Raw genomic sequence first — 26,404 nt, forward strand, 5'->3', positions numbered from 1 at the left:
CCTACGGTTGAGTTTAAACATCATTGAACACTTATTTGTGTCACAGTACCTAGTATTAAAAATATAAAAACAAGCGGATTTGTTACCAATGGCCAGGGCACCATTTGGCGTCGCTATGAGAATCACATGACTAGTCACACACATCGTTATCTTTAGACTTTGGGTGAATGCTTAACGCTTGGGAGTACGGAATAAAACTGAAAACCCTAAAGCACCAGGGAGTGGTGAGACGCCAGGTGAGAAAGCAGACCAGTGCAGCTCTGGAGACAAAGTGGGAGAGTAGAGCAGACGAGGAACATCATGACCTGGCACACAGGGATGCAGAACCTCATTGGTTGGACCAGCAGGGGGCAGGCTAACTCATGCTTGACTCAGGAAATAAAGGCACTACTTCGGAGCATCGTTCAACAACTTTATTCATTTTCTCCAAAGTCGTGAAAAGACGTTACAGCCATGGGAGCTACTACAGATTTCGTTTTATTTACACTATAGAATCTAAGATTCTGTACTCGTGTTTCAGCCACCAGGCAGAAAGTAAGACAGTTGAGTTCCAAATCCAGGAAAAAAAAGGTGGCACATTTGAAATCCAATGCCATTTATAAAAGGTATTCAAAATTGCATCATGGCTACAAATCAGTTCCTAGAAAAAAGGAGACGATTTATTTCTACCCCCATTGTTTGAGAGAACTGGTGCGTGGAGAGCCGCCTCGAGAAGGTCCTACTTTGGAACAAATAACACGAGATGGGAGAGGCTCAGCTGCCCGTCAGTAAACAGATCTATCTGATCACTTTAGTTTGAGTAATAAGATACATCTAAAATAGGACTGTTCAGTTACTAAGGGCTCTCCCATCTCCGACACCTGTCAATCAATGCTCAAAAAAATGTTTATTTATGCTGACATCAAGGAATACCCATTTCTAAATGTTAGTCTTTTCAGGAGACATAAGGGAAGACTTTGAGAAAAAAAGATTCAACTTTAAGAAACATGCCACATGAACACTGCTGAATCCACACAAACAGACTGAGCCTGACAAAGGGAACCGTTCTTCCACAGGAGCAGACAACAACTCCACATTCATGTTTGACCGGGACATTTTTGTATGGATTCAGCAAACGCCTAATAGGTAGATGCTACAACTGGAGGAGAACCATTCGCACACACACACACACACACTCACACACACACGCAAAGCTGTAGCCCTCTCAACCTGAGAAAATGATTGTCGAGCATACAATTTTAGTCAGTTCAACAAAGTAGAAGGTAACAAGGAGAAGGATTAATAGTAATTCATCTGAAAAAAAAAAGATCTTTTTAGCAAACCCTGTGTACAGTCCAGTTGTGTGCTTTTTGAACTTAGTAATTGATCACATGGCCACGCTAGAATACAAAATAGATCAACTATAACAATGAAGTAGTGCTATTTTTTATACATATTATACACAAGTTAGAAGTGATCTCTAGACTTAATTATCCATAGACTTGTCCTAGGAGCAAGAGGCGCTAGCTCACATTAGTTATCACTTTAGAATGCTAATGCTAGTTATACTCAGCGCGCACTAGGGGGGGGGGGTATGTGTGACAAGGTTAGAGTATCTAAAGGAGGCGCTATTAAAACCTTCATTTCCCACAGGTAGGTCTTTGCTGGAAACCATAGGGTTAGCTTAATGTATCACAGCTGTGCTCCAAAGAACTAAAGGTGGTGTTTGATTACAACTTTTACAAATAGACATTGTGTAGCTGAAAGGCTCCAAATCAAAGAAAATCAGTAATACTAGCTGCCAGTTGTCAACGCTTCACAACCGCTGAGAGATAAAAAGATGCAACACACGTGAAGGTTTGCATGTGAACGACAGACCAACAGGTCTGTTTGATGAGGAACACTGGGGCCGCAGGACTGCACAGCATGATGGGTAGTGTACACGCAGGTAGTACGAGGGGTACAAGGTGAGTGCAGGTACTGGAACTCCTCCCCTCTCCCTCTGGTTGCCAGGCTACAGCGGCCCTTTGAACTGGTTCCCAGAGAGGTGCTGTCTGACGGACAGCTTTGATCCCGCTGCATCACCCAGCTTTCTCCACACCACCTGCAGACAGGAGCAGAGGGCCGATGAGAGAGGGGCTCACGTGGAGAACAGGACTGAAGGGACTTCTTCTAGAGCGCAAGCTTCACACACACACACAGACACACACACACACACACTGAGGCTGCCTACTGGTGCTGACACAGGGGTCCCCAGGGCCCCCAGTGTTATCACAGAGGTACTATTGTAGTGCTGCCCAGATTCCCGGCCTGTCACATACCTCCCAGAATGCCCCGCTCTCGTTTTTCTCTCTAATCAGCGGGCCGGGTCTTTCAGTACCAGCTGACAAAGATGAGTGGGAGGGCGGAGGGGAGGAAGAGCGGAGGGGTGTTCTTTTGCCTGCCGCTCCACTTTAATTGCCCTGGCAGCTCAGCTAAGAGTCTCTACTTAGTAGGGCTGCCGGTTTAAAGCAGCACTGAATGAGTGGGAGGGAGGGGGGGGGCATGGGACACTGGAGCAAGTGTCGTTCCAGACCAAACGAGTCGAGATGAGGCGTGCTCATTAGTGGAAGCAGCTCAAAAACCGACCTCATTTGCAGCGAGTACGCGAGAAGGCAAACCCGACTTTGTGGAGATCAGAGGAGAAGTCAGGGAGGGGACCACTTACGTTGCACATCTCTCTCACAATGGCCTTCTCTTTCTCACTCAGGTCGTCCTCATAGTCCTCAGGAACCTGCTTGTCCAGGTTCTCGTGGACCTCCAGCACCTTATGACAAGTACAACCAGTTTAGTGATGTAACAGAGCTAAATCAAACCTCAAAAACAGCCTTTTCAACTCTATCCCTCACAAATGTGCAATTTAACTCGCTTTACTCTGACTCAAGTTTAAAACCTTTGTACAGGTTTGTAAACTTAATTCATTCAGGGCTGTCCAACAAAATATATATATGTATATAAAAACTTAAAACGACGACAGCATGGATGAGAATGAGCAGCTGCACAACCTGCTGCAGGTCAATTTACAAATAGGACGTTACAATGTTATTTAGCTTTCTTCTTTCAAAAGTCAGCTCTGGGTGACGTACCTTCATGGCGTGCACCACAGCCTCCGGCTTCTGGACGCAGGACAGGTAGCCTGTGGCTGGAGAAGACTCGCTGGTTGGGAGACGGCCAGTACCCTGTGGGTGGAGGGACGGGGGTCACAGCTAAATTATATGAGCAAGAATAGGAGACAGTTTGAGTTTGAACCCATCTGCTGTCAATGAGTTTAACCCGAGGAGTCACTGAGCTCTTCTAACCCCCCCCCCCCCCCCCCTTTCCTCCTCTGTAGCGAAGCTCGGACAATGACCCCCCCTTGATCCCAACTCCAAGCCCCCCTTTCTCCCCTCGTGGTTTTCTTCCCCTTCACCAGCTGCTACCTGCCCGGTGATTCTAAGCGGGTGTGATGGGAGCGGACCAGGGGGGGCGGCTTGACTCATCCCACCCCCCCCCCGGTTAGCTCCAGACAGGGGCTCTGTGTTAGAGGGCCACACAATGGCACCATTGACTGTAAGCTGGCATCGGGGCCCTGCATTAGACACAGCTCCCTGGCTCTGTTAGCCCGGGTTACGCTCTGACCCCATTTAGGTGCCAGAATCGGCCCACACAACCTAACAGCACGGTGACAACTAAATAATCACCCTGGGGGAGTTCTTCCCGTGCCGATGTGAGGGTTTCGGCACAGAGGATGTCACATGTGTACAGACTGTAAAGCCCTCAGGGGATAAATTGGGATTTTAAGCTATACAAAATAAAATGAATGAATTGGAATTGAAAGCAAGAGCCATGTTTTGTCTATTCATGCCACATCAAACACAAGACAAGTAGATTTGTTTTTGCTGGCCCCCGCAAGTCTGAGATCGTCAACATAACTAACCTTTGAGAGGAAACAGAAGCATAGCTTTTGCCCTTTGGTTTTCATGTAGAACTTGTTATCCACAGTTATATCATCTATGGTAATGAGTCTGCTCTCATGAGACCGTTCATTCATGAGCTTTGAAATCATGGACAAAAGGAAAAGGTTAATATGAATGTATTAACCACTAACAACTCAAAACATCCTTACTTGTGACTTAGTACAAGCAGGAGATGATCATGAAAGCATATGCGCAATGCAAGAACAGAATATGTATATATTATTGCTGTCAGTTAAACGTGTTAACGTAAATTTTTTTATTGCGAGTTTAACGTTAAAAAAAAACAGACATTTGTCAACAGGCTTGTCTGATGAGTACCTGCTGAAAGAAGTAACAGGTTACCAATAAAAGGTAACCTGTTACATTGTTTCTGGAATAAGAGGCCTGACTGCTTTGTTCACAGCAAACTTGAAAAAAGAAAATATTAAGCCATGGTTTATCTGCACTACAGGCCGAGTCCTCGTTTACCTAAAATGTGGACTTTATGATTTTATACCGCACTGTTTGGCAATGTTTTTCAGTAAAATAATACATTTGAATAAAGAAAGCCAATCCACTTTTCCATGTTGATAAGAACATTAAAATGAAAAAGAAATTATGGAAAAAAATAAAGGAAGGGACATTTAGGATAGATAAAAATTTGTGATTCATTAAATCACAAATTTAATTTTGAGTTAACTGACATGAATGAGATTAAATATTTGAATTGTTTGACAGCACCAGTATATATATGAATATTTCAGACCCAAGATATTGAATGTATGGTAAATCTTTCACGCTGTTCATTCTGTACACGACATCCCCGGGCCATTCTCCATAAGGTTTCCCCCTTTTTTCCTCCCCATCAAAGGGTTTTCCATTTTTTGGGCAGTCTAGGGGACAGGGCTGGGGGGGCAGTCCCTCTCTCCTTATAAACATTCATCTCGGAGGAAGAGAGCTGCCCATTTCTTCCGGGGGAGTGGCGAGCTTATTGAGCCGACTTAAGTTAGCCTGCTCTGGAGCAGGTTCAGGTTTTATGGATGAGTTGCTATGGTTATTTTGCCAAACTTGCTTTGTGGAACTAAAAAGCCTGACTTAGGTCATCTTATCCTGAAAATGATCCGGCTAACTCCACGTATGCGGAAAGGGGCCAGGTTCCGTTTTTTTTTTCTATTTTGTGCTGAGTGGAACGATGAAACAAATGTTGGTATTCATGGATCTATTTAGTGAAATTGTCATTAGATCAAAAGTTCAGACAAAGACAAAATTCACACCGTAAGTCAGTAAAATGACCTGGCTGTGAATTCAAATTGTTCGTTTCAATGCAGGGAGGCAACCATTGAGATCAACAGCACTGTAAACCATTGTTGTGCAGTGCGCAGGTTTCCGTGAAGGTTACTGAACAGCATGAAGCTCCACGAGGAGCTATGAGCCCCCGAGCGCAGTCAGCCTGTGACCTCACACTGCGCCCGTTATTAAAGCCACAAAGATGTGACCTTTCTTAAGCAGTCAGAAAACAACTCCCCACCTTCTCTCCCAGACACTCATAGTGGGTTTAAGTTGTGACAGGAAGAGGGGGAGGCGGACGCCATTGTCTCCCCGTCTTAGATCCTCTGCTCCCCCCTCCTTCCACTCGCTCGGTTCTCCCTGCGTGTGTTTGGCATCCTGTCATGTGTGAGAGATAGCGAGGGGGTCTGTGGAGGGGTAATTAAAGAGGGGCGACTGGGGCTCAGTGGACAGCAGGGTTGTCCTTTAATCAGAGGAGCGGCTCCGCTAGTATCCATGTCGGGGGGGTCCTTGGGAAGACACTTGTTTGCTTCTAAGACTTGAGTTAATGTTAGTTACTGATGGGCAGGTGTCCCGGTGTATAATAGCTCCTCCCACCTGAGTATGAATGGGTGAATGAATGTTAGAGAGCTTTGAGTGTTCAGAAGACTAAAAAGGAGATTTACGTAAGTTGGGTCTGTTGATCGTTGACTTAATTCCAACGTGTGCGAGTGTGTGGCTGATTAATTCCATTCAAATATTATGTAAAGCACAAAAGTTGAAGTTTGCCCCAAACGTCACATAAACTAAAGCCCAGCTCTAGACACAACCACACATCTATTACTATTACTGATCTACTACACCTGTGAGTGGGTGTGCCTGACCACTTTAGGCAATGCGAATCTCTGTATGCGTGTCCCCTTCTTGTGTCGTTCCGGATGCGTGTGTGTGTGTGTGTGTGGGGGGGGGGGGGGTACTGACCTTGTGCATGGCATCCAGGCGTTGGGGCAGTGATGACAGCTGGGATTCAGAGTGATAGAGGGTCATTCCCTTCCTCAGGGCACGGAGGTCACCTGGGTTGGACTGATGGCAAAACACGCACAAGAGATATAAGGCGTTAGTGAAATGTTAATAAAACCATGTTTATTCATCTACATTGTTGCACCCAACCTGGAAAATAATACAGTTCTATTTGTTGCGGTGTGCAGGGCCCCCAGGTCCGTATTCTCAATTTCTATCTGAATTTCCAGAGTTTGGTCCTCAAACTTGCTCCTCTTGGCAGGGTTTCTACAGTCGATGCTGATCTTATTCTTAAGCCTCTCCAGTTGATTCAGAATGCTGCAGCATGTGTAAAAAAAAAAAGAACTAAGAAAAGGGATGATATTAATCCTGTATTAGCTTCTCTGCGCTGGCTCCCTGTTAAAGCAAGAATAGAATTGAAGGTACTTCTAACCTACACGGCACTTGAGCTTATAATACCATATTACTAGAGCGCTGTGCTGGGTTGTTGTTCCTAAAGTCTTAAAAAGTAGGATGTATGCCAGAGCCTTCAGTGATATGTCTGAGGCACACACAGTCACCTCATTTAATTAAGATAATGCCCAAGACTTTCCTCTTTGATGAGGTTTATAGTTGGGGCTGGCTTAGGTTAGCCTGGACCAGCTCTAGATAAGCTGCCATAGTGGCCGGGGGGGTGGGGGGGTCCTGAGACACACTGGGCTCCTCTCTCCTCTTCTTTCTATAAGAGTTCACATATAATACATAATAAGATTCTTCCTCTTCTTCTTTTGTCTGATGTGAGGGTTTTGGGACGGAAGAAGTCTCATTTGTACAGACTGTAAAGCCCTCGGAATTTAAATTAATTGAATTCCCCAACTATTTTTGCCATTTGTATTATCACTGTGTCCACATATGTTGTTAGTGTTAATGCAGTTAATTCCATTTAGACATTACTGTATATCGTGACTAAAGAAACATGTATATCGAAGCCCGAAGAGAAAAATCGACCAGTTTAACATTGAGGCAAATAGATACTACAAAGTTTGGAAAAACTCATAATAAATGATGGCAGATATGTATTTTTACATTTGAGCAGAGCCCGGATTGGTTGGTTTTTGATTGTAGTCAATGGGAAAACAATATATTCATTATCAATTTCTTTACTTTGACACAAACAATGAGGATCCATTGAATATGTTTAAAGAATCATTAACCACACGCCCATGGTTTGTGTTAGCGGTTACTCTTTAAGCTGTAAGTAATAAACACTTTTCACTGTTTTGTGCACACATATAACCCCCCGCCCACAAAAAAGCTAGATACACCATGTTTTAGTCGTTTGATATTAGCTAAAGATGATACGTCAGGCTCCACAGTGTATGTTAAGGTTTCAGTGATGGCTGACGTTCTGCCTCCTCATCGGCACTGCTTACAGCCCATTTGCAACATTCATTAGCTTTGTTATTTATTGAGATTTACCACATGAACTGCACTCGGGTGGAAGATTCATCCTCATTAAGCAGACAAAGACCACTGATTCCTGGAGGCGCCTAGCTCCCCTCTGTAGGCAGGAACACGGCAGCGCCACTGTCCCTCGTGACATTTGCGGTGTGTAAACACACGTGAAGAGCACTCGGGCAATAAACAGCCCAAATGGGGAGGGGGTGAGCTTCTGTAAGCACGTAGACATCATGCGGCGGTGCCCATTACTCCTCACTCACAGTTTGCACAAACACAAAAGGCAGCCCTTTGATGTTTCCCCTCTTCCCTCGCAGCTTAGAGTCCTGCTACTGTTCCTCTAATCGTCTCCAATCCCTCCACTGGCACGCCCCGATTCCTGCTTTGGGTTTCCATACCCATGCCCGGAGATGTGCACTTTTACGTGCACGGCTTTGTCAGTAAGCCACGCCCTACATGTCCCATGTGTAAACGCATAATCAATGAAACGAGTCTTAGCAAGATCATAAATACGTCACCTCCTGGATAGACCTTGACCACTGAGACCTAGCAAAGCGATTGGATTGACAGACAGCACCTTGGTGCTGACAGGGAGAAGCTGTGGAGGCCTTGCATCTTTTTCTGTAGCGAGTTATGAGGGGGGGGAGGGGGGGGGGAATGGACAGGGTGGCAGCGTGCTGCTTGAGTGCCATAACACAGTTGAAACATTTGATTTGTCCTCATCTCATTGGTGGAGTGAAGATGTCTGGGACCACAAAGAGCATTCAAGACAAAGTTCTTGTCATCCAGTGGTTCCCAAACTTTTTCTGTCAGGGCCTCTCAAATATTTTAATGTTAATGACTAAGTGGAAGCCACACCAAAAAAGCACTAGACACCGCAGTGCGTTTGACCTTTGTTCCTTTTCCCCAGGGACATTGCTGTTACACACCCCCCCCCCCCCCCCCCCCCCTTCTCCTTTGAGCACGGTAAGATCCTAGCTGGGTTTGTGGGTCAACATTCCAGCGATAAGAGGCTATTGCTTCGTTCAGGCTCAGCGAGTTCCACCAGACCAGTTTCACAGCAGGAAGTTAGGAAAGAGTTTTATAGAGGACACTAATCCATGGCAACAAATATTCAGCCAATCAGAGATACCGGCAAGCCAGGACATGCGTGTATCATTTATGCATCACGGCACAATGTAGTATTCATTCACCTAGGGCCCCATGTACCACCGGTGCTTGTTCCTTAGCATAGCATGCTAGCAGTGCACAGCAGCAACGCCCCTCAGAGGTAATGCCATCTAATTCCTTCCAGCTTATGGCACTCACATTGCGTCACGTGAGCCATTCAGTTCCATGGTAACGTTGCTAATGTTGTCGCTAGCGTCGGCATATTAGAAAGCAACAAAGACAAAGCTGCGGAGCGTCCTGCCAGCAAATGGGTAAAAGCGTGAATTACCTTTTTTGTCTAAACTATAGAGATAAACTGTACAGAGAACACGCCTAGCAAAACATTAGTGGATTATATGGAGTATTAATGGTAGACACTAGATTGTACATGGGCTCCACATAAGATACAGTTTATAGGAGTATTCTATAGAAGGTGTCATGGGGACTCCATATTTGAATTATTATTATTAACCAACTCATTCATTACATACACCTATATCAAGTTCCATTGCTGAAAGAGGATACTTATCCGAACCTCAAATCCAAGAAAAAGAAAAAACACAAGGGGTGTTAATCGACTACTACGCGGGTTAAATGACACGTCTTACTTGCTGTGAGACAATGTGTAGCACATAATCATAGCACTTAAGGGCCGTGTAGGTTTCATATCAGGGACTCCAGCTTACAAATTAATCTCCTGGGAAATAATTGGTGAAACCAAATATTTTTTTAAAGGCTTTGATTTAAAATGTGAAATTCCAAAAGGGCTGTCTGCAGCCATACCAACTTTCACTCAGCCCTCCATCCTCCACGTTTGGCCGAAGTCAGAGGTAGGTCACATTTGGGGGAAATGCTTTTCTGTGTCACTTAATGCTTCTTTCCTCTCATCTCTCCCCTGCTCCCACAGTTCACCTTAATGTCTAACACGACTGCATTAAACATGTGTAAACATATTCTCCAACCAACAGACAGGTGAGTCAGATAATTGCACAAGAGGTGTTTAGGGAGGGTATAAGTTCAAGCAGCGCTGTGCTGATATGCAGCAGCAGCAGCAGCAGGTACTTAGTATCTGTATTTGTGTGGCTCACCTGGGAGAGAAGCTTATTGTTATCATCCTCCAGGATCCGCACTTTACTCTCCAGCTGCCTGATGTAGTTGGAGGAGGAATCTGGGGCACAGAGGAGAAGAAAAGAGGACAAGATTAGCATTTCAAAGAGCTCAAAGGCTGACACCACCACTGGAGCAAAAGGACCACAGAGCCGCTAAAGAAGAAAATTAATTCCTACAATAATCTCTAAGATATGTGCAATACCCATCATGTGATGAAACAATCATCTTCTAATCCATCCATTATTACTTAACCATTCATCAGTATTCACAGTTGGCAGATTGTAATGAATTAGCGTAACTAACAGTTATGTGTTTTACTTGTCTAGGTGAATACCCGCAGGATGTCCTCATCTTCAATCCCCCCCCGCCCCCACGTATAGTACGTGGTACAAAGCCCTCGTGTGCAATAAAAAAAAAAAAAAGTTGTAGACTGATGTCAAAGGTCAAGCACAGAGTTCCCACCAAGATTAGTTGAGCTTGGCCTAACTTCTGACCTCACACTGGAGCCATTTCACAGTTCTCACATTCTGCTGCACCACTCATTCATCTGCATTAAGACCTCTCTGTAGGATTCACAAACAATGCAACTGTGGCCTGATCGCGTTGCAGACATTCCCTCAGCTGAGGAATCAAATCCGCCGAGTTCAAACCAGGGACACGAGGCGTTTGAAGTGTGGAGCAGCAGTTTGACACAGCGGGGGCGGAGGGGTGGGGGGGGCACAGCCTGTTATCTAAAAAGGCATGTTTAATTTACAGTGGGATCAAAGCAGAGCTGCGCACAGGAACCGCACTCTGGCCGCTTGCAGAACAAACCGCTGCACACACAGCATTATTGCATTCTGTTTTCTAAGTGGAAGCAGAGAGGGAGGGAGTGCGGTGGGTGAACGGTGGGGGGGGGGAATAAAAACCTCGGTTTGCCTTTGACTCACCCGTACGTGTCTAACCAGACTGTGTAAGCTAGTTTACCTCCGCTTTGCAACCAGGGGGCTCTGTTCTGAAAGGACACCCACTCCCAAATAATAGCGACACCAATGTTTCCCCATTTGGTGGATATACAGCATACGGTTTCCATATCAGATATTGAGGTCAGATTCCTGCAGAACCCTTTTCCATACCCGGGGATATAGATGGAAAACACATGTTTGGGTTCAGCCGGAGAAGGATTGGTTGGCCTTTTACTCAGCTTGAACCCGACTTATAGCAGAGACGTCAAATAAATGAGTGGGTTCAGTTCGGTCTCAGAAGCAGGCCAAAAGCTCCGTGGCATTTATACAATTCAAAGAGTTTATGTGAAGCAGGTTTTGCTTTCCTTGTAACTTCTAGTGTGCACGTAAAAGAAAAACTAAAAAAATGTTGCGTGAATCCAGTAGGACGGTTTTAGATTAAGTTACAGAAATAATGACAGACACTGCATCACAACTATTTCCAATTTGCTCAAATCCAACATGGTTTCAAATGCACAAAGGGGGGGGGGGGGGGTGAATGCTAGCATCTCCAACAGGACCTGCAGGCCCCTCCATGTTGACCTGTTGACCAGCACACACGGTGCGGCCAGTCGGCTGGCTGGACAGCAGGAGGAGGCGGCGCAGTGGCCAGAGCTGCTAATCCCCTCTTCTTGCGTTGTGACCCTTCTAATCTGGATTCATTTGGTGGCCTGAACTGCGGCCAGATCTCAAGCCGATTAGGATGAAGGTTCCTCAACCTTCAGTCGTCGCTGGCACACTCCAACAACCAAGAGGGAGACGGACAGGACGGCAAACAAATTCTCATTACTTGGTCTCTCAGTGGCATGTATATTTGGATTATTTACAGAGATTTAGATCTCGCCATCATTAATCCAATAAACTCAAAAGTCACCCCAGTCTGTCAGGCTTATTTCCTTATCTTCTTAGAGCAAATGAATCAAATGCTACAAACAATGATGAAAAGATGAAAAGTCGTGTTCACATCCCGCAGCCCCCCCCCCCCCCACCCCCTCCACTCTGTCCAAGAGCCTTTGATGTGCCAAACCGAGTAAGGCTAAATCTCAGATTCATCACATGGCTTGATAAAGAGGTCTTAAGTGTGTGTGAATTTACAGTGTGAGCGGTCGCAGGAACACGCAACATGCAGAAAACACCTGGACCCCTCCCATCCACACAAGGGCCCCCCCCCCCTCCTGGTGGGAGACGGGTCAACTAAATTGCTCCCTGACTCCCCTGGAATGCCACCTTGTTATTGCCTCCATCCCTCATGCTTCATGTACTCTCCACAAGGCTGGAGGAAATGCTCATGGAGGGGCGGCATAGCTCAGCCAAAATAATTACCCAGCCAAACTCTAATCTGCATCTTCCATTATACACAACAAGCGCCCGGGTAGAGGCAGTCATGACTTATTCAATGTATTTAACATGCATATGCAGAGAGAAAGAGAAGCAGGGGGAGCACACGTAATCGTTACCTCTGTTTACCCAGTGAAGTGAGCGGATGCATCTTCATGTGAGAGCATGTGTGCGTTTGCTTGTGCACAGGACAAAAGGGGACGCAGACAGTGGCGTGATCGCGTCCCCCTCTCTGCACATCATATTGCATCACGTCAGTGGTGCTGTGACCCACTTGCAGCAGCCCCTCCCTCCTCAACTGCCACCCCCCCCCCCCTTCTGTTCACTCCCTTCACTGCCGGAACTTCTGTCCATTGTGCTTCTTTTCTGCTATTAAAAAGTGCGGAGCATGATATATTTTTAAAAAACGGTTTTATATTTTAATTCAAATTAAATCAGTTAGGCCATGTGCTTACAGCTAAAAGTAATAATGCATTCTCAAGGAGATTCCATCAACAGTGTTGTTTACATCAACACATTTATTAACTTTTATGCAAGGACTTTTATATTGCATTGGATGTGAGCCATTTTAACTGTAACCTTAAGATATTACAGAATATGTCCAAAATACAGAAGCCAAATGTCATCACACACATCGTTCTCCTTCAGCTTGATGCTTCTTCCTGGCTCCAGTTTAAAATCACACAACAAAAGAAGCAAAGCAAGTTCTGTTTATTTGTGTATTTATTCTGTAACGTTATGGACTTAGAAAGTGATATTTCAGGTTCCATTACTTGTCTTTGAACCATTCCTGTTCATAATAGGAAGTTTAAACTGTATATAAAGCTGTCTCAGCCGGAGTGAGATATTAGTCAGCCTGCGGCTGGGCCGTTGGGAATGGGACAGGCGAGTCGCAGCGGGAAGGGATGTATGCGGTCGAAGGATGCGTCCTTAAGGATGCAGCCTAGTGACTTTGAGACAGTTAGTTCAGTCACTAGTTGGCCTTTTCCTGTAAATGTGTTGCCAGGGTGGGGCAGCAGGAGTAACTCATTGTTTCTTGGTGTTAAATCATGCACAAATGCATAATGGACATTTATATCGGACTGGGAATGTTGTCATCGGAGCAAACGCAGCCTGTGTGTTGTTGACTCCAGGGTATCAACCTCCATGGTAAAAATCAAAAAAGAAGGTCCTTCTTTCATGTTTTAGAGTCCGAGGTCATGGCCGATAGAAGCATGCAGTGCATTGAAATCACTCTGCTTTTATTGCTGCCTCGGCAAAGGCCTTTCATCTCGTCTTCTCAGCTGTATCGCAGTGTTTCAACAGACAGGGATTTTCTCTCAGCAATGTGCGGGGGTTTGAAGAATGAAACCCACGGAGCATTTGTAAGATAAGGAACTCCTGTCGGTTGCTTGGCTGTGCAGTGTCTCTAGGGCCGCAAAGGGGCCGAACGTTTCCGGTAAATTTCCGAAAGCTTTCAAAAGGGAAGTTAAGCTCGGGAATTTGGACGCACATTTTATACTTTTGTGCCGTGTTTTTCGCACCAGGCGTTGAAAATTTGCATTATTCGCAACCATTCACGTCTCCATTTACTTAATGGAGTATACTTGCGTAAATTAATTTGCTTGGCTTTTGGTGTGAATGCCGGTGACCCCAACATTTAAAAAGGTATGGACCAGCTCTCTCAGGAAAGAAGGTCAACAAATACTTTAAATTCTCATAAATACTAAAACCGGCACAGAGATCCGTATAAACTAGTTTGCTACTCCTGGCTGAACATCATCTCCTCTCATTTTTCCCCATTGAGAAATCTATCGAGATAAAACTGACAGAAGCTGATGAAGCACCAGTGTTGACTTGATCCAATAACAATAACCACAGCATGTATCTAGGTGTATCCCCTACATCTGGGCCACCCCTAATATGGAACACTTCTTGTTATTTCATCAAATGTAATTCACCTTGTGACATTCACACGTCCTCCCTCCCCCCTCCCCCCTCAGCCCCACCACCTCCTTGTCTCCTCAGCTTACTGTCACCACGCTCAGTCAGCAGGCGCCTTCACATGTCCTCTCTTAATGTGTGGAGCGAATTTATAAATAGCACTCATGTAAACTTCATGTCAATAACCTTGTGACATCCTCCCAACAAAAGTGGATGGCGTTTAGCAGTGACAGTTTGTTTTTCTGATGATCGGGCCACTTGTCAAGCTGGTGCCCTCTGCCATTAATCTTTTGATTAGGCTACAACAATGGGAATGTGGCTGGGCTTAATCCCATGGAATCAAAGCTGTGCGCTTATATTTAGACCTCTCCATTACGTTACTGCGCATGCGTGTGTGTGTGGCCAGTCGGTGTGAGACAAAGCAGAAAAGATCAGTGATGGATCGGTTTTAGGTCTCTGATTGACAACAGGAAACTTGTGCTTATGTATGATTAGTTAAAGATAACTTTTCTTATACATCTCTCACATCTGTATTGAGTAACAGTGCTTCCTCTACTATTATACCAGGGGGGCAGGGAGCACTAGAGTTGACTAAGGTCAACCTGAAAGCAATTCCACTTAACACAAACATACTGTAGATATGTAACCTCTGACCGCCATGATGGCGTCATCATGAGACCCCACACAGACCACCAAAGGCTGCAGCGGAGGCTCAAAGAGACGGCAAACCCAACGCAGGGTGTAAACAAACACCAGAGGGCATCGTGGGTAGAGAACATTGTCACGGAGCCCATGGCTCTCTTTAACCTCATTCCTCTCCCAGTTACCACGGTTTCACCAGCACAAACCCCATGGCAGCTTCATTTGCATAGATCTACATACTTCCCCAGTCTGTTTGACTGCTGAGCTGGCAGAGGTTGAACTTATTTAAGCAGATAGCAATTGCAGGATAGAGCAGAACCCTGAAACTCCTTCATTATCGGCCTCGGAAAATCCCATCTGCAAACTCGAGCTTCTTCCAATCTAGTGAAAATAACCTTTTCTTCCATCAGCTATCACATAGTGGTTTCATTACTGTTCATATGGAAATAATTGCCTTGGATTTCATTCAAATGAAAATCTACATGATGCTGTGCATAAACAGACCGTCGACCAAATGAATCCTGAAAATGAACAGTAAAAATAATGCCCTAAAAAGGTATGTAAGCTAAATACATAAATCACTGGAGAGATTGCCATGTGCAAGAGGACAAAGCCCTTAAACGAGAGGGAAAGACTCATCCATCCACTGATGTCATCTGGAGCTTCACCAACTATTACCCCAGCACTCGTGGATAAAAGGGATATCCCACAGGGCTGTTAGCACAGTAATTGCCACAAAGGAAAAGATCTCACATTAGAGCTGTCCACATCAATGGTTATCCTATCCCATCCAGCTGGGGAAAGGATTGATAGGACCGGAGTTCTATAGCCTCCGACTCGCCCTGACTTAAGCATTTGAGATGTAGTGAAACTAAGCGAAGGCAAGAGCAGTCGGTCATCTGCAAAGAGGCCATTAGAAAGCCAACAGGAGCACGACAGTCCATACTGCCCACACAAAAAGGCACAGTAGCTCATTTTACATCCCATGTGAATCATTGGACCCATCGTACATCTTTTACGTTGCTCGTTCTGTACACGTGGCATTCATCGCAGGAGAGGGGTCTCGCACTGCAGTTCTCCCTCATGCTACGTTCACACCAAAAGCAATGTGCAACGGAGTATTGCCCTGCTAGGGAGCTCCATAGATTCTGGGTTACTTGTGGTCCTTAAGAGTTTTAAAAAGTAGGATGGGAGCCAAAGGCTTCAGTTATCAAGCTCCTCTCCTGTGGAACCAGAAAAAGGAACTTCCCATCGACCACTTTTCACACTTGGCGTCACTCTCTGGATGATCCAGCGCTACTTGGGGCTAACCAACCAGTTTGATGAGCTGTTGGCTCGGTGCCAGCGTCTCTCGATTACTTACAGGCAGGACGGCAGCGATGACGAGTGGAGCAACTCAAAGCGGATTGGTTTTCGCAAGGCCGCGTTGAGTGAAATATTTCAACTTTGGTGAAAAGGCAATTTATTTGCGTCGCTCAATTGACTTTTTCCCGTCTTTGGCCTTCTCCGCGCCGCCCGCTAAAAATGTGCTTCCTCTGCAACCAGCCGTGTGCATTCCTTTTTTTCTGCCCATTGACAGTTTTCGGGGGGGGGAATTTTCCTGTGCCTGTGAGGGTTTGGGAGAATGTTGCATGTGTGCAGACTGTATTTTGTAATTTTGGGCTAGAGAAGATCACATGAATAGAATTGCATTAGGATTTGTTAGGGCAGACCCAGGGCCAGACTCAACTCAGCATACAGAACCAAACAAGGATACTCAAAACTCATCTTCCATGACAATGTATTTGGCTTCCAGTTAAAGACATCCTCTTTGCCGAACAGAACTCGAAAATATATCCACAGACACACAACCATACAAAGTACCAATTTTGATCCCCCCCCACCCCCCAAAAAACATAAAATAAGCTTGCAAGAAGTTGCTGCAACAAAATACCATTGTGATCTCCCACACTATGCTGAGAAGCCGTTTGACCCCTGAAAGTCAGCCAGCACACCTCCACATCAGTGCACGCTACAGACACAGTAAAAAGGCGACAGACGAGTCCACGCCAGAAGCAAGGCCACTCTTAGCAGGCCTCCGTGGGGGCCAGCGGTCCTTTGCAGAGGTCTGGTGGCAGCTCACGTTAGCTGTGAGTGACACAGATCAGACCCAGCCAGTGGTGACCAGGTGGTCAGCGACTCAATGCACCCCCCCCCACGCACGCACGGCAGTGTCACACTGTCCGTGGAAGCCAGGTATTGTTGGTACCACCTGGTACGCCCCTTTTTCTTCTCATTTCACGCTAATTGAGTCACGTGGGGTTTGGCATCAATGGGGATGAAGGGGTCTTCAAGGAGTTTTAGATTTTGACCACAAAAACTACGTCAAAATATTTTACACCGAAGCTTGATTCATTGTATAAATATACCTAAATAAAAACAAAAAGAACGCAGTTACCTGATCCGAAGGAAGCGCGTCCGCACATTATCTCCCCTACTCAGCCTCTCGTGATCCGACCTGCGCCGTCATTAATACATCAGAGTGACTACCCTGTTTGCCCAACTAATAACCCCCCCCCCCCCCCCGCCGGGCCGTTTGCCTGACTACCATCACCCCCGAAGTTGTAAACCTGTGTGTAAACACTGGAGGCCGTTCAGAGACCATGGGCATTTTAAACAGTACGGATACCAATATATTGGAGAGAGGAAGCTTCATCCATGCTCACTAAACAAGCGCTTTGTGTGCCTCTTTGCAGACGGCGGGCCATCACAGCAGATTATCAAACCGGAACATATGCTTCTCTTTGTCCTCCAAGTCAATCTTTTAATTCTCCTGCAAGACAATTCTACCTACTTAATAGTTTTAAACTTCCACACTCTTCTGACTGTAAACTGCCCTTATGAAGCAGACTTCACTGGTAAATGTCCCAGCTCAGAGTAAGAATGCCAATTCCATCCTTTTTCTTTTCCACATGAGCCCGTTCAGCAACAGTGCAGCTCCAAAGCAGAATGACAACACGCAGCGCTCCCTTCACTTCTTATCCACACCGTCCTTATGGACATTACCCAGGGATTCAAAAACTAAAGAGCTATTGACCTATATAACAGTGAAATAGAATTATACCATTTTTATTAAAAACAAACCCAAATATAGCTTGTACATAAATTACACACACACAAAATTAGAATACTTAAGTCTGTGCCTGTACAGGAATTTCAGAGTGATGAGGTTTTGGAAGGTTCATTTAGGGACAGACCTTGGATGGCCTGTTTGAGGCCTTCAGACGTGGTTTGAAGAATTACGTTACAATGAAGTTCAGATGAGGGGCAGGTAAGGACTTGGATCAGATATTTAATGATGGCCAAAGAGCTGGGGAATGCATTTTATCAAGGAGTGTCCTCAAGATTGAAGTAGAGGGTTTGTGTGAGAGGCAACGCGTGGGTGGGTTCAATGAGTTCCTCCGTCAGTCTGACCTCATTCAGACATTGTTTGAAAATGTCACAACTTCAGTGCCACTCCCATCAGATACCAGAGCGTGTTCTACTGCTACTATTCAGCCATCACCGATATATCCTTTAAAGTTAAATCTAACTCAATAACCTTAATATAAATACATCTAGGAATGGATTTCAAAGGGTGTTAGAAGAGTTTAATATTGTTTATGACATAAGATAATTAAGATTTAAGTACTGTTCTACGATGCGGTACGGTAACCGTAAATGACTTCTTTTGGAATCTGGAGGATAAAGATGCACTTGCAGTCTATTAGAGTCAAACACCCAGCTTTGGTCACTTTGCCTCCGCATTCAAAGTGCGCTGATGCCAAACTCTCCCAAAAAAACAGCCGCAGAGGAGCGAGTCTGAGGGAGATCAGGAGAAACGAGCCGACTAGAGTTGACCCTCATGAATAAGAAGACAAATAACTGGCTCCATTTGCCTCCTCTGCCACCATCCAGTTCTACATAGAGGAAAAATGTCCATCCTTTTCATTCTCAATATATCAATCTCTAGAGCCAAACAGCTGATGGAGTTAAAGAGGATTGAAGGGATCCCCAGGAACATCTCCAGTGTTTTAGATAATCATGTGGATTTTCCTGACGGTTTTTTCACCAACATTAATACCCTGACATACATGCAAATAGATGAAAGGATAGAGTACTATTGGAGTTGTACCTGTTACTCCATCAATGCTGCCAGTCAAATTTAGCAAGCCAAACTCTCTCTGAGCCTGCATGTTTCCATGAACATCAGCTTTCACCTAAGCGCTTTATGATTGTGGAATTGAGGGCTCTATCCTTGCCCCAGGAAATAAATAATGACATGCCCTGATAATATGAGGCCCAGTGAAGAGAGGGGGGGGGGGGGGGGGGGTCTTAATGCCGCTCTGATGGAATTTCAGAAGCCATCAGATTGTTTGCCTTTCCCACGTGACTCACCCACTTCTCATCTGTCCTCTGTATATAGTTGACCCGATAAAGCACATGGGAACTGGATGCTGCAGCATTTATGAAAACACACATTGTGTGAATGTAGTGTTTGCTTCATTAGCATATATTTACTAATTCTGTGACTTGTAAAAGATGTGAAGGCAACTGGTCGCACCAGATCTTTGTGGAGGGGTTTCACAGTAAAGAGGGTGAATAAAGATTCACTGTTGGTCTATTAACATATAATCCCAATGAAATAAATCTGAATCTGAAAATACCATGACAAAATGTAGAAAGGACCATGGGGGCCTAATACCTTAGCAATGCACTGTACATGTTTTCATAAGTAACACAGTGCAGTCTTGGCTTGGAGGAAATGGGCCTACAGAACAGAAGAGAATGTTACCTGAAACCATCACATCCTGAGGATGTAGCAACAATGTGGAGACTGTACAATTCATTCCAGATGCTGCATCAGACTCCACATTACGTCACGTCTCTGGTGAATGAAAAGCTTCAAGGCAGCTAAAACATCTGCACAAAATGGAAATCTAATAAGCCATTCAATGTGGGACCCAGTACCCAGATTCCTAGCAAGGGAAAGAAAACCATCTAGAAGTGTTAAACTGCGTGTTGGAGAGAGGAGACGGCACTATTTAAATGCAAGCAAGGTGTAGACATGTGCTGACATCAGTCTCCAATGTCACAGCGACCAAAAATAGAAAAAAAGAAGAGCTGACAGGCAGCAAATCCAGGGGAACACATTGTGCCTCGTGGGCCTCGAAAGGTGCTGATGAAGAGGTGCTCCGTCTCCCAGGTGCTGACTTTGGCAACCTGGGAGTGTTCCACGGATGAAGGTCACTGGGTGTGTTGTATAGACAGAATCAAATTGCTGAATGCGAGTTTATGGTTCCAACCCCCAGATGGGTTTTTGTCACTGTTCAACCTGAACCCACTCTATCCAATCTCCTGCTTGTGTAGCTCGTCTGCATCTTCAATCTGACACACAAGGATTCATGCTAGAATGCAGTACTGCGGATTAAGAAGAACTTTAGTCACTTCAGGACAACGAGTACCTTCTGTGTAGAACCAGCCCTCTATAAAGCGTCACTACAGAGGCCATTCGTTTGCAAATCAATGAAAGTCTACGGCCAAACAAGTGGATAACCAGATATTGGGTGATTAGAATGATGCGAGACGTTCACAATCAGAGTCTTTCATCTTTAGATTGACGGCCCGTGTGTCACTTTGCCTCGTATCAGAGGAGTTAAAATGCAAAAAAAACGGTTCCGTCTCTGCTCTGCCAAAACATGTATATGCTTCTTAAAATAACTCCTGCTTGGTTGAGGTTTACACGTCTCACAGTATACTAATAGTTCATGAGTGCGTCACTTGCAACACACCCTGTTTGTCTCTTTTGAGAAGGTTACTTGGAAACAATGAATGAACACGAACACACACACACACACGCACACGCACGCTCTTGCTAGCATCACTCTGCATGGGTCATCATGAGTGATTTGGGCACGGATGCGGACCATGCCCCCACCCTTACTCCGCTCTGCTTCAGTGACTCTGAGGCGCGGCGTGGGCGCAGTCCACTCGCCCCACTGATCATTGCTGTTGCCTTGGCGACCGAGCGACCCAGCCCCTCCAGCAGCCCACTGCTCCGCCATCAGAAAAGGACGTACCCGATTTAGATGAGTGTAGACGGAGATGCAGAGATAAGTGGCTGAAATGGACTTACTTCGTTTGTTGGTATGACACCCCATTTACGAAAGAGGTTACAGAAGAGCACACAAGCAGAACCAAACATTTCATGCAAAAGGTACAAACATCAGATCTCACAGTGATTGCATGTCTGTCTGAGTGCGGCTCACATAACCTCATTCTGTCGGCTATGTGCTGCGTTGACGGGAATAGACGGACAGCGGATCAGACAGCAGCTTCGCAACAATCCAGAGAGAAACGGATGCGGACGGAGGAGAAGTGAAGCGTGTTGGGTGAAGGAGGACTAGGAGGTAAAAGATCAACAAGCGATTTCTTTCGTGTCCCATTTTCTGGTTCCCTTTTCCCATGGAGGACCATTCCTTCTGTGTCACTAAGAGGAAGGACCCACTTTCTCTTTTGTTTGTGCAGGAATGTGGGACGTAGTGACAGGCTGGCTTTTCATTCACAGCACACAGCAGAGAGGTCCCCTGTGGCTTCCTCCGCACAACCTCTCCTGTGAGTGTGTGTGTGTGTTATCAGCCGACAGGGCATCCCACAGGCAGACAGGGTGCTGGATAACACAAGCCAGAGGGGGAAACCTAATGAAGCCAATAGAACATTTGATACGTCTTTAAGAGCGAAAAAATAAAACTTTACAATGAAGAGTACGTTTCCTTTGTAGCAGTACCTTTGTCACACGGCTACAATCTGCAGTGCATGTTTAAACATGAAAAAATGCAAACCTATTCATTTTCTGAATTATAATAATCCTAAAGCCTTGACTTCCGTTTTCTTGGGAGGAGTTTCCCTTCATGAGAAAAGTATAGATTTGGGCGAGTCAGCTTCCTGTAGCATGGAGTGTGGACAAAGAGAGCAGCAAAAGAAACATCCTATTCCTGCTTTGATGCCTTTTGAAGCCCACAAGAACGCTATACAATGACTTGAAACCACAGCTGAGAGGAAAACACCATTGTGTGGTTGATCCTCCAGTTTCATTTGAAACCAGATGGAACTCACACAAAAGCTGTGCCTCAATTCGACGGCTGCACACGTCACTTTGGTCGAGGTACACAGCCTCCAGGAGGCGAGTTGGAGGACACATCTGATGTAGCCTTTGCAGCACAGCATATCCCATCATGCAGTGCTGGCCTACGAGGATTTCATTTATTTAGAACAGAGCCAGGTAAGCCTACAGAGTTCAAAATATAATAGAATGAACATGACCATCTACTTGAGTTACGTACGCTGCGCTGTTAATGGCAGCTTATCTGCCCGCATCCGCCATGTAGTGATTAGTGGAAAGTCATTTTAATGATTGGTTTTTAATTTCCTCTACCTTAAGATTGCAATATTACTTCAAGCTAAGCTTCCACAGGTGAAGCTTATGTTCCTAAATGAATGAAATAAGATGACCTTCTCTCTGCATTTCATAAGTTATTTGCCTTTTAAGGCTCTTACTGTTGAGCACGGCCCAACTCGGGTCCACTGCAAAGGCTGCGTCCTCCGCAGGAAGCAGCTGCCGAAATGAAAAGACGGACCTATTCTCTGCTGATGGATTGTTGGTAAACCAGAGATCCTGAAATGCCGGGTATTCTACAAAGCACATAAACTAGCTTTTAATATGTTGCACGAATTTTTAAAAAAGGATCAATGAGGTCTGTTAAGTAAGTGGCGCCGTGAATTCATTCTGGAACCTTCACAGAATCTTTGTGATATCATGACTAGCTGAGGAATTGTTGATTACATACGGTCCTCATAGGAAACGCTGTTAAGTTCAACCAAGAAAACATTGTTTAGGCTTAATAAACTACCGTCTGGCACATGGCTAAACAAACCACACGGAAACTGTCACTAAGCTACTCAACTTTAAGGCTCATCTGCCACAAGTAGGCACGGCACCCAGGCAGCAGGAAGGCCTCATGCAACGCTCCCGTCAGAAAGGAGTCCTACAACTAAACTACTCATTCTTGAAAGTCGTTGTTTAATTTAACATAGTTCTCCTTGGCCGGCCAGCAGCACAGACCGGTTTGACCAAATACCAGGGCCAGCAGTCCACCCACATCAGGAGAAACTAACTCGACATGGAGGCCTGTTGTACTGGAGTACATTCCCATCATGCTGCTCAGTCACCAGTGAGCGGCACGTCTGCCAAAACATTCACACGCCCCGGTTCAAAGATTTGAGTGTGCGCACTTTGTGTGAATGGCGGTGGCCCAGTGTTCCTTTAAAGCCTTTTAGCAGCCCGGAGGCCGGGAGAATGTGTGAGGGGCAGTTAAAGGTCAACAAGCATTACTGGGCTTCCTCGCTTGGGCACTTCATCTCACACGCTACGCACCGTCTGTGTGGACCTAGAAGGACTAATGAGACTACTCTGACCGCATCATGTCTCAGGCAACCGTTGGCTGGGATTGGGTTGAGAAGTCTGGAAAAAGAAGGCCCCATTAGAGGGCAAGAGACACGGTGCTATCGTGGCTTTGCACGTCTTCAGAACCGAAGCCTTTGCGCTCCTCCCACATGTGGTAACAAATTTAATTATGCAGACGGCAGAATGTCTCTGAAAACCAACCTCCTCTGAGCCCAAATTCCCCCTCCCCCCAACAGCACCCCACTCCCACAACTCTACAAAGATCTGTTGGGGGACTTTTGCTGCCCCCCCCTCCCCCCTCTCATACACTCTTCTCCCAGTGCCACTGTTCAACAGACAAAACATATATTAGAGGTGTGAAAATGTATGAAACAAAGTTTCAGCTCAACCAGCTGGTCCATTCTCCTCTTGGGACACCACACATCCTCCTCCTCCTCCTCCTCCTCGTCCTCGTCGCCTGAGTGTTTCTGGCAATGGGACAGATGCTGTTCATGGAGCGCTCGTCTCCTAAATGCCCAGGAGGAGACACTGGCATTTCCACAGTATCAGATAAAGCCACACCGTGGACCACCCAACATTTGCCATTGGGTACATCTGTGCTGGGGAAGGATCGTCTTAGCCACACACCGCCCAGAAATGTGGGTGTTTCCGGATTAAAAGCTCCTCGGCTCTCTCACTCATGCTCCTTTCCAACTTTATGCATTTTTCACCTTCACAGTCCTCTGTCCGATGGACACCATGTGACCAGTGGGATCTGATAGTGAATCGACTTGCTTTGACCCTGTATGTACTCCTGCCTAGCCTTGTAAAGTGGGATAAAGATGGAAATGATCAAGTTGAAACTGGGTGGAGGATTTTTTCCCCTACCACAAACAGAATGGCTTTGCCTTGCCAAACAGATAGCGAGTGGCGAGTCGGCCCATGTGCAAGCTAAATGAGGCTTAGTGTCCTCCTGCTCCATCAGGCCATTTTCATCCCCGCTTGAAGCTTTCAGCAGTGTAGGTCGTTTAGGTCTTAACACAGGCACATTGATTTCTGGTCCCAAGCCATGCATTTCAAAAGCAGACATGAGGGCTCTTCTACAACCAAAAGGCAACAACAATAATCAGTGAAAGACCCCCAAAAAATCTAGTAGCTTTTACAAGGAGGGGGGGGGGGGGCTCAAGCAATTAAGATAAGTCCTCTTCCTTAAGGACCACGAGGGCAGTGACCTAAATCTGTAGGGATTCAAGTTAATGGGTAGCACGGACAGAAAATTCCTCTTAAGTATATCTACCATGTGTGTGTATGTGCATATGTGTGTGTGTGTGTGTGTGTCATAATCACCCTAATCAAGACATTACAGTAAGGTTAAGCCAACCCCCCCCCCCACATGTTAATCCTTCACAGTGATTTTGGTCAACATATGTTGTCAGCACAATCACATCCTAACTAATATCTATGAGGAGAGGAATTGACTCGTCATACTTCCGCTGCATTTGTGTCTTTTAAAAAGGTGCAATCCCACAGAAAATAAATCAACATTTCTAATAGGACGTAAAAGAGGAACATCATGAATCGTATCTGGAGAAATTTCAATGTTGGTCTCCTCAATGGAGATAAAATCAAAAAGAGGGAATTTCACCCATGTTTAACAGGCCTGACTCCAGGACCTGGGCCTGTGCTACGTCTCCCTGTGGCTTACTAGGACAGCCAGATGTGTTTCCACGGGTGGAGGGGGTGGGTGCACTCACCATTAAGTCCGTTTGGGATGCTCCTGTGATGGTGCGGTGCCGACAGGTCATCCATGGACCTCCTCGTGGTGGTGCCCAACTTACTGTTCTTGTGTTTGTGGTTGTGGTGATCGGGGCTCCCAGCACTACCTGTACTGGACGTGCTACTCCCGTCTCCAACATCCCTCACTGTGCCCGTGCCACCGTTCAGGTTGCTCAAACTGGACTGACTGTCTATGGAGCTCCTGGACCCTGCTCCATTTCTCTCCTCATCCAGCATGAGGATGATCTCCTTCAGCTCAGAGTTCTCCCGCAGTACGTTGTCCTGGTTGGCCTCCAGCTCCTTCAGCTTCATCATGTAGGTGCCCACCTCCTTCCACATGGCGCTGGCCGTGTGACGACCAAAGCGTTGCCATTCGCGGGACAGCTTCTTCCCCTTCTGTCGGTCGTCGTCGAGGAAGCAGCAGAGCTCCCGGAGCTCGTGGTTGTCGTCCTGCAGCTTCTGGTTGATCTCCTTCAGGCTGCGGATCTCGTGCAGGTGCACCTGCAGCCGACGGTTGATGTCTTTCATCATGTTGCCGTGTTCGAGCATCAAGTTCATTTTCTCGCTGTCCACCCTCCTGAACCTCCGCAGCAGCTCCTCTCGGCTGCAGCGCAGCAGGTCGTCGTCCGCGGGCTGGCTGTCGGACGGACTGTTGGCCATGTCTGTCCCGCCTTAAGAGTCTCCCTTCGTGTCAACGGTGGCTTTAAAGAGAACTGTCACCAGTCATTTAACCAAGCTTGAGCTGTGGGGTTGTATTACAGCACGAGTACATCGTCCGAAAATGTTGAAGTATCGTTTTCCCTCTTCAACGGGCCGATAACGAACGCGAAATGTGAATGGGATGCTGTGGCACCCCGCGCCTGCATCGAGTGTCCTCACTTTGGGGGAAAATAGACTAAATGTATTCGGGAATCAACCGCTGGTACTGATATTCCTTCAATAGCGGACGTACGGGATTAGAAATCGATTACCAGGGATTTTCCATCAGGTCCTGGTCCCGGCGACGAGTTCAGTCAGCAAAGCACGCTGCGTCCCGTCGCGATGTGCGCCGAGTCCTCTGGACATCACTCCGTCCACGACCAGAGACAGACAGCCCAACAAACCAATAGTTGCAGTGGGCTAAACCCGAACCTGAGCTAAAGGGTGAAACGCTGAACGCTCGCGCTGCTCCGGTTAAGCCTCTTTGCTGGATTCAAGCCTTTCCTCTCAGACAGCTCGGGATTAGCAGCGGACCTCCTCCTTCTGCTCCCCAAACTCGGGTTTGAAATCATTCCAAAGCGATTTAGGCCGACACGGCCAATCAAGAGGTGAGGGAGGGGCGGGCAGAAGGTAGAACGGCCTGCAAC

At 46.1% G+C, this 26,404-nt stretch overlaps 1 protein-coding gene across 1 annotated transcript; it reads right to left on the minus strand.

Annotated features, from left to right (window-relative positions):
* Window positions 1-398: 398 nt before the first annotated feature.
* On the minus strand, window positions 399-26,330 carry ccdc85cb (coiled-coil domain containing 85C, b). The gene is made up of 6 exons (XM_037450347.2): window positions 25,037-26,330; window positions 9,914-9,993; window positions 6,201-6,302; window positions 3,105-3,197; window positions 2,687-2,785; window positions 399-2,083 (listed from the first exon to the last, which is right to left on the minus strand). Exons 1-6 carry the CDS (start codon window positions 25,716-25,718, stop codon window positions 1,994-1,996), a joined length of 1,146 nt encoding a protein of 381 aa, XP_037306244.2. The 5' UTR covers window positions 25,719-26,330; the 3' UTR covers window positions 399-1,993.
* Window positions 26,331-26,404: the final 74 nt, after the last annotated feature.

Source organism: Pungitius pungitius, chromosome 20 (genome assembly GCF_949316345.1).
Source record: "Pungitius pungitius chromosome 20, fPunPun2.1, whole genome shotgun sequence".
Taxonomy (NCBI): domain Eukaryota; kingdom Metazoa; phylum Chordata; class Actinopteri; order Perciformes; family Gasterosteidae; genus Pungitius; species Pungitius pungitius.

Excerpts from the sequence above, each read along its gene's own strand:
- ccdc85cb (XM_037450347.2), bottom strand. The coding sequence starts at position 25,718 with ATGGCCAACAGTCCGTCCGACAGCCAGCCCGCGGACGACGACCTGCTG. Across the intron at positions 6,303-9,913 it reads ACAATAAGCTTCTCTCCCAG|TCCAACCCAGGTGACCTCCG; the intron begins GTGAGCCACACA and ends TTTTGCCATCAG. Across the intron at positions 3,198-6,200 it reads GCCTGGATGCCATGCACAAG|GGTACTGGCCGTCTCCCAAC; the intron begins GTCAGTACCCCC and ends CTCCACCCACAG.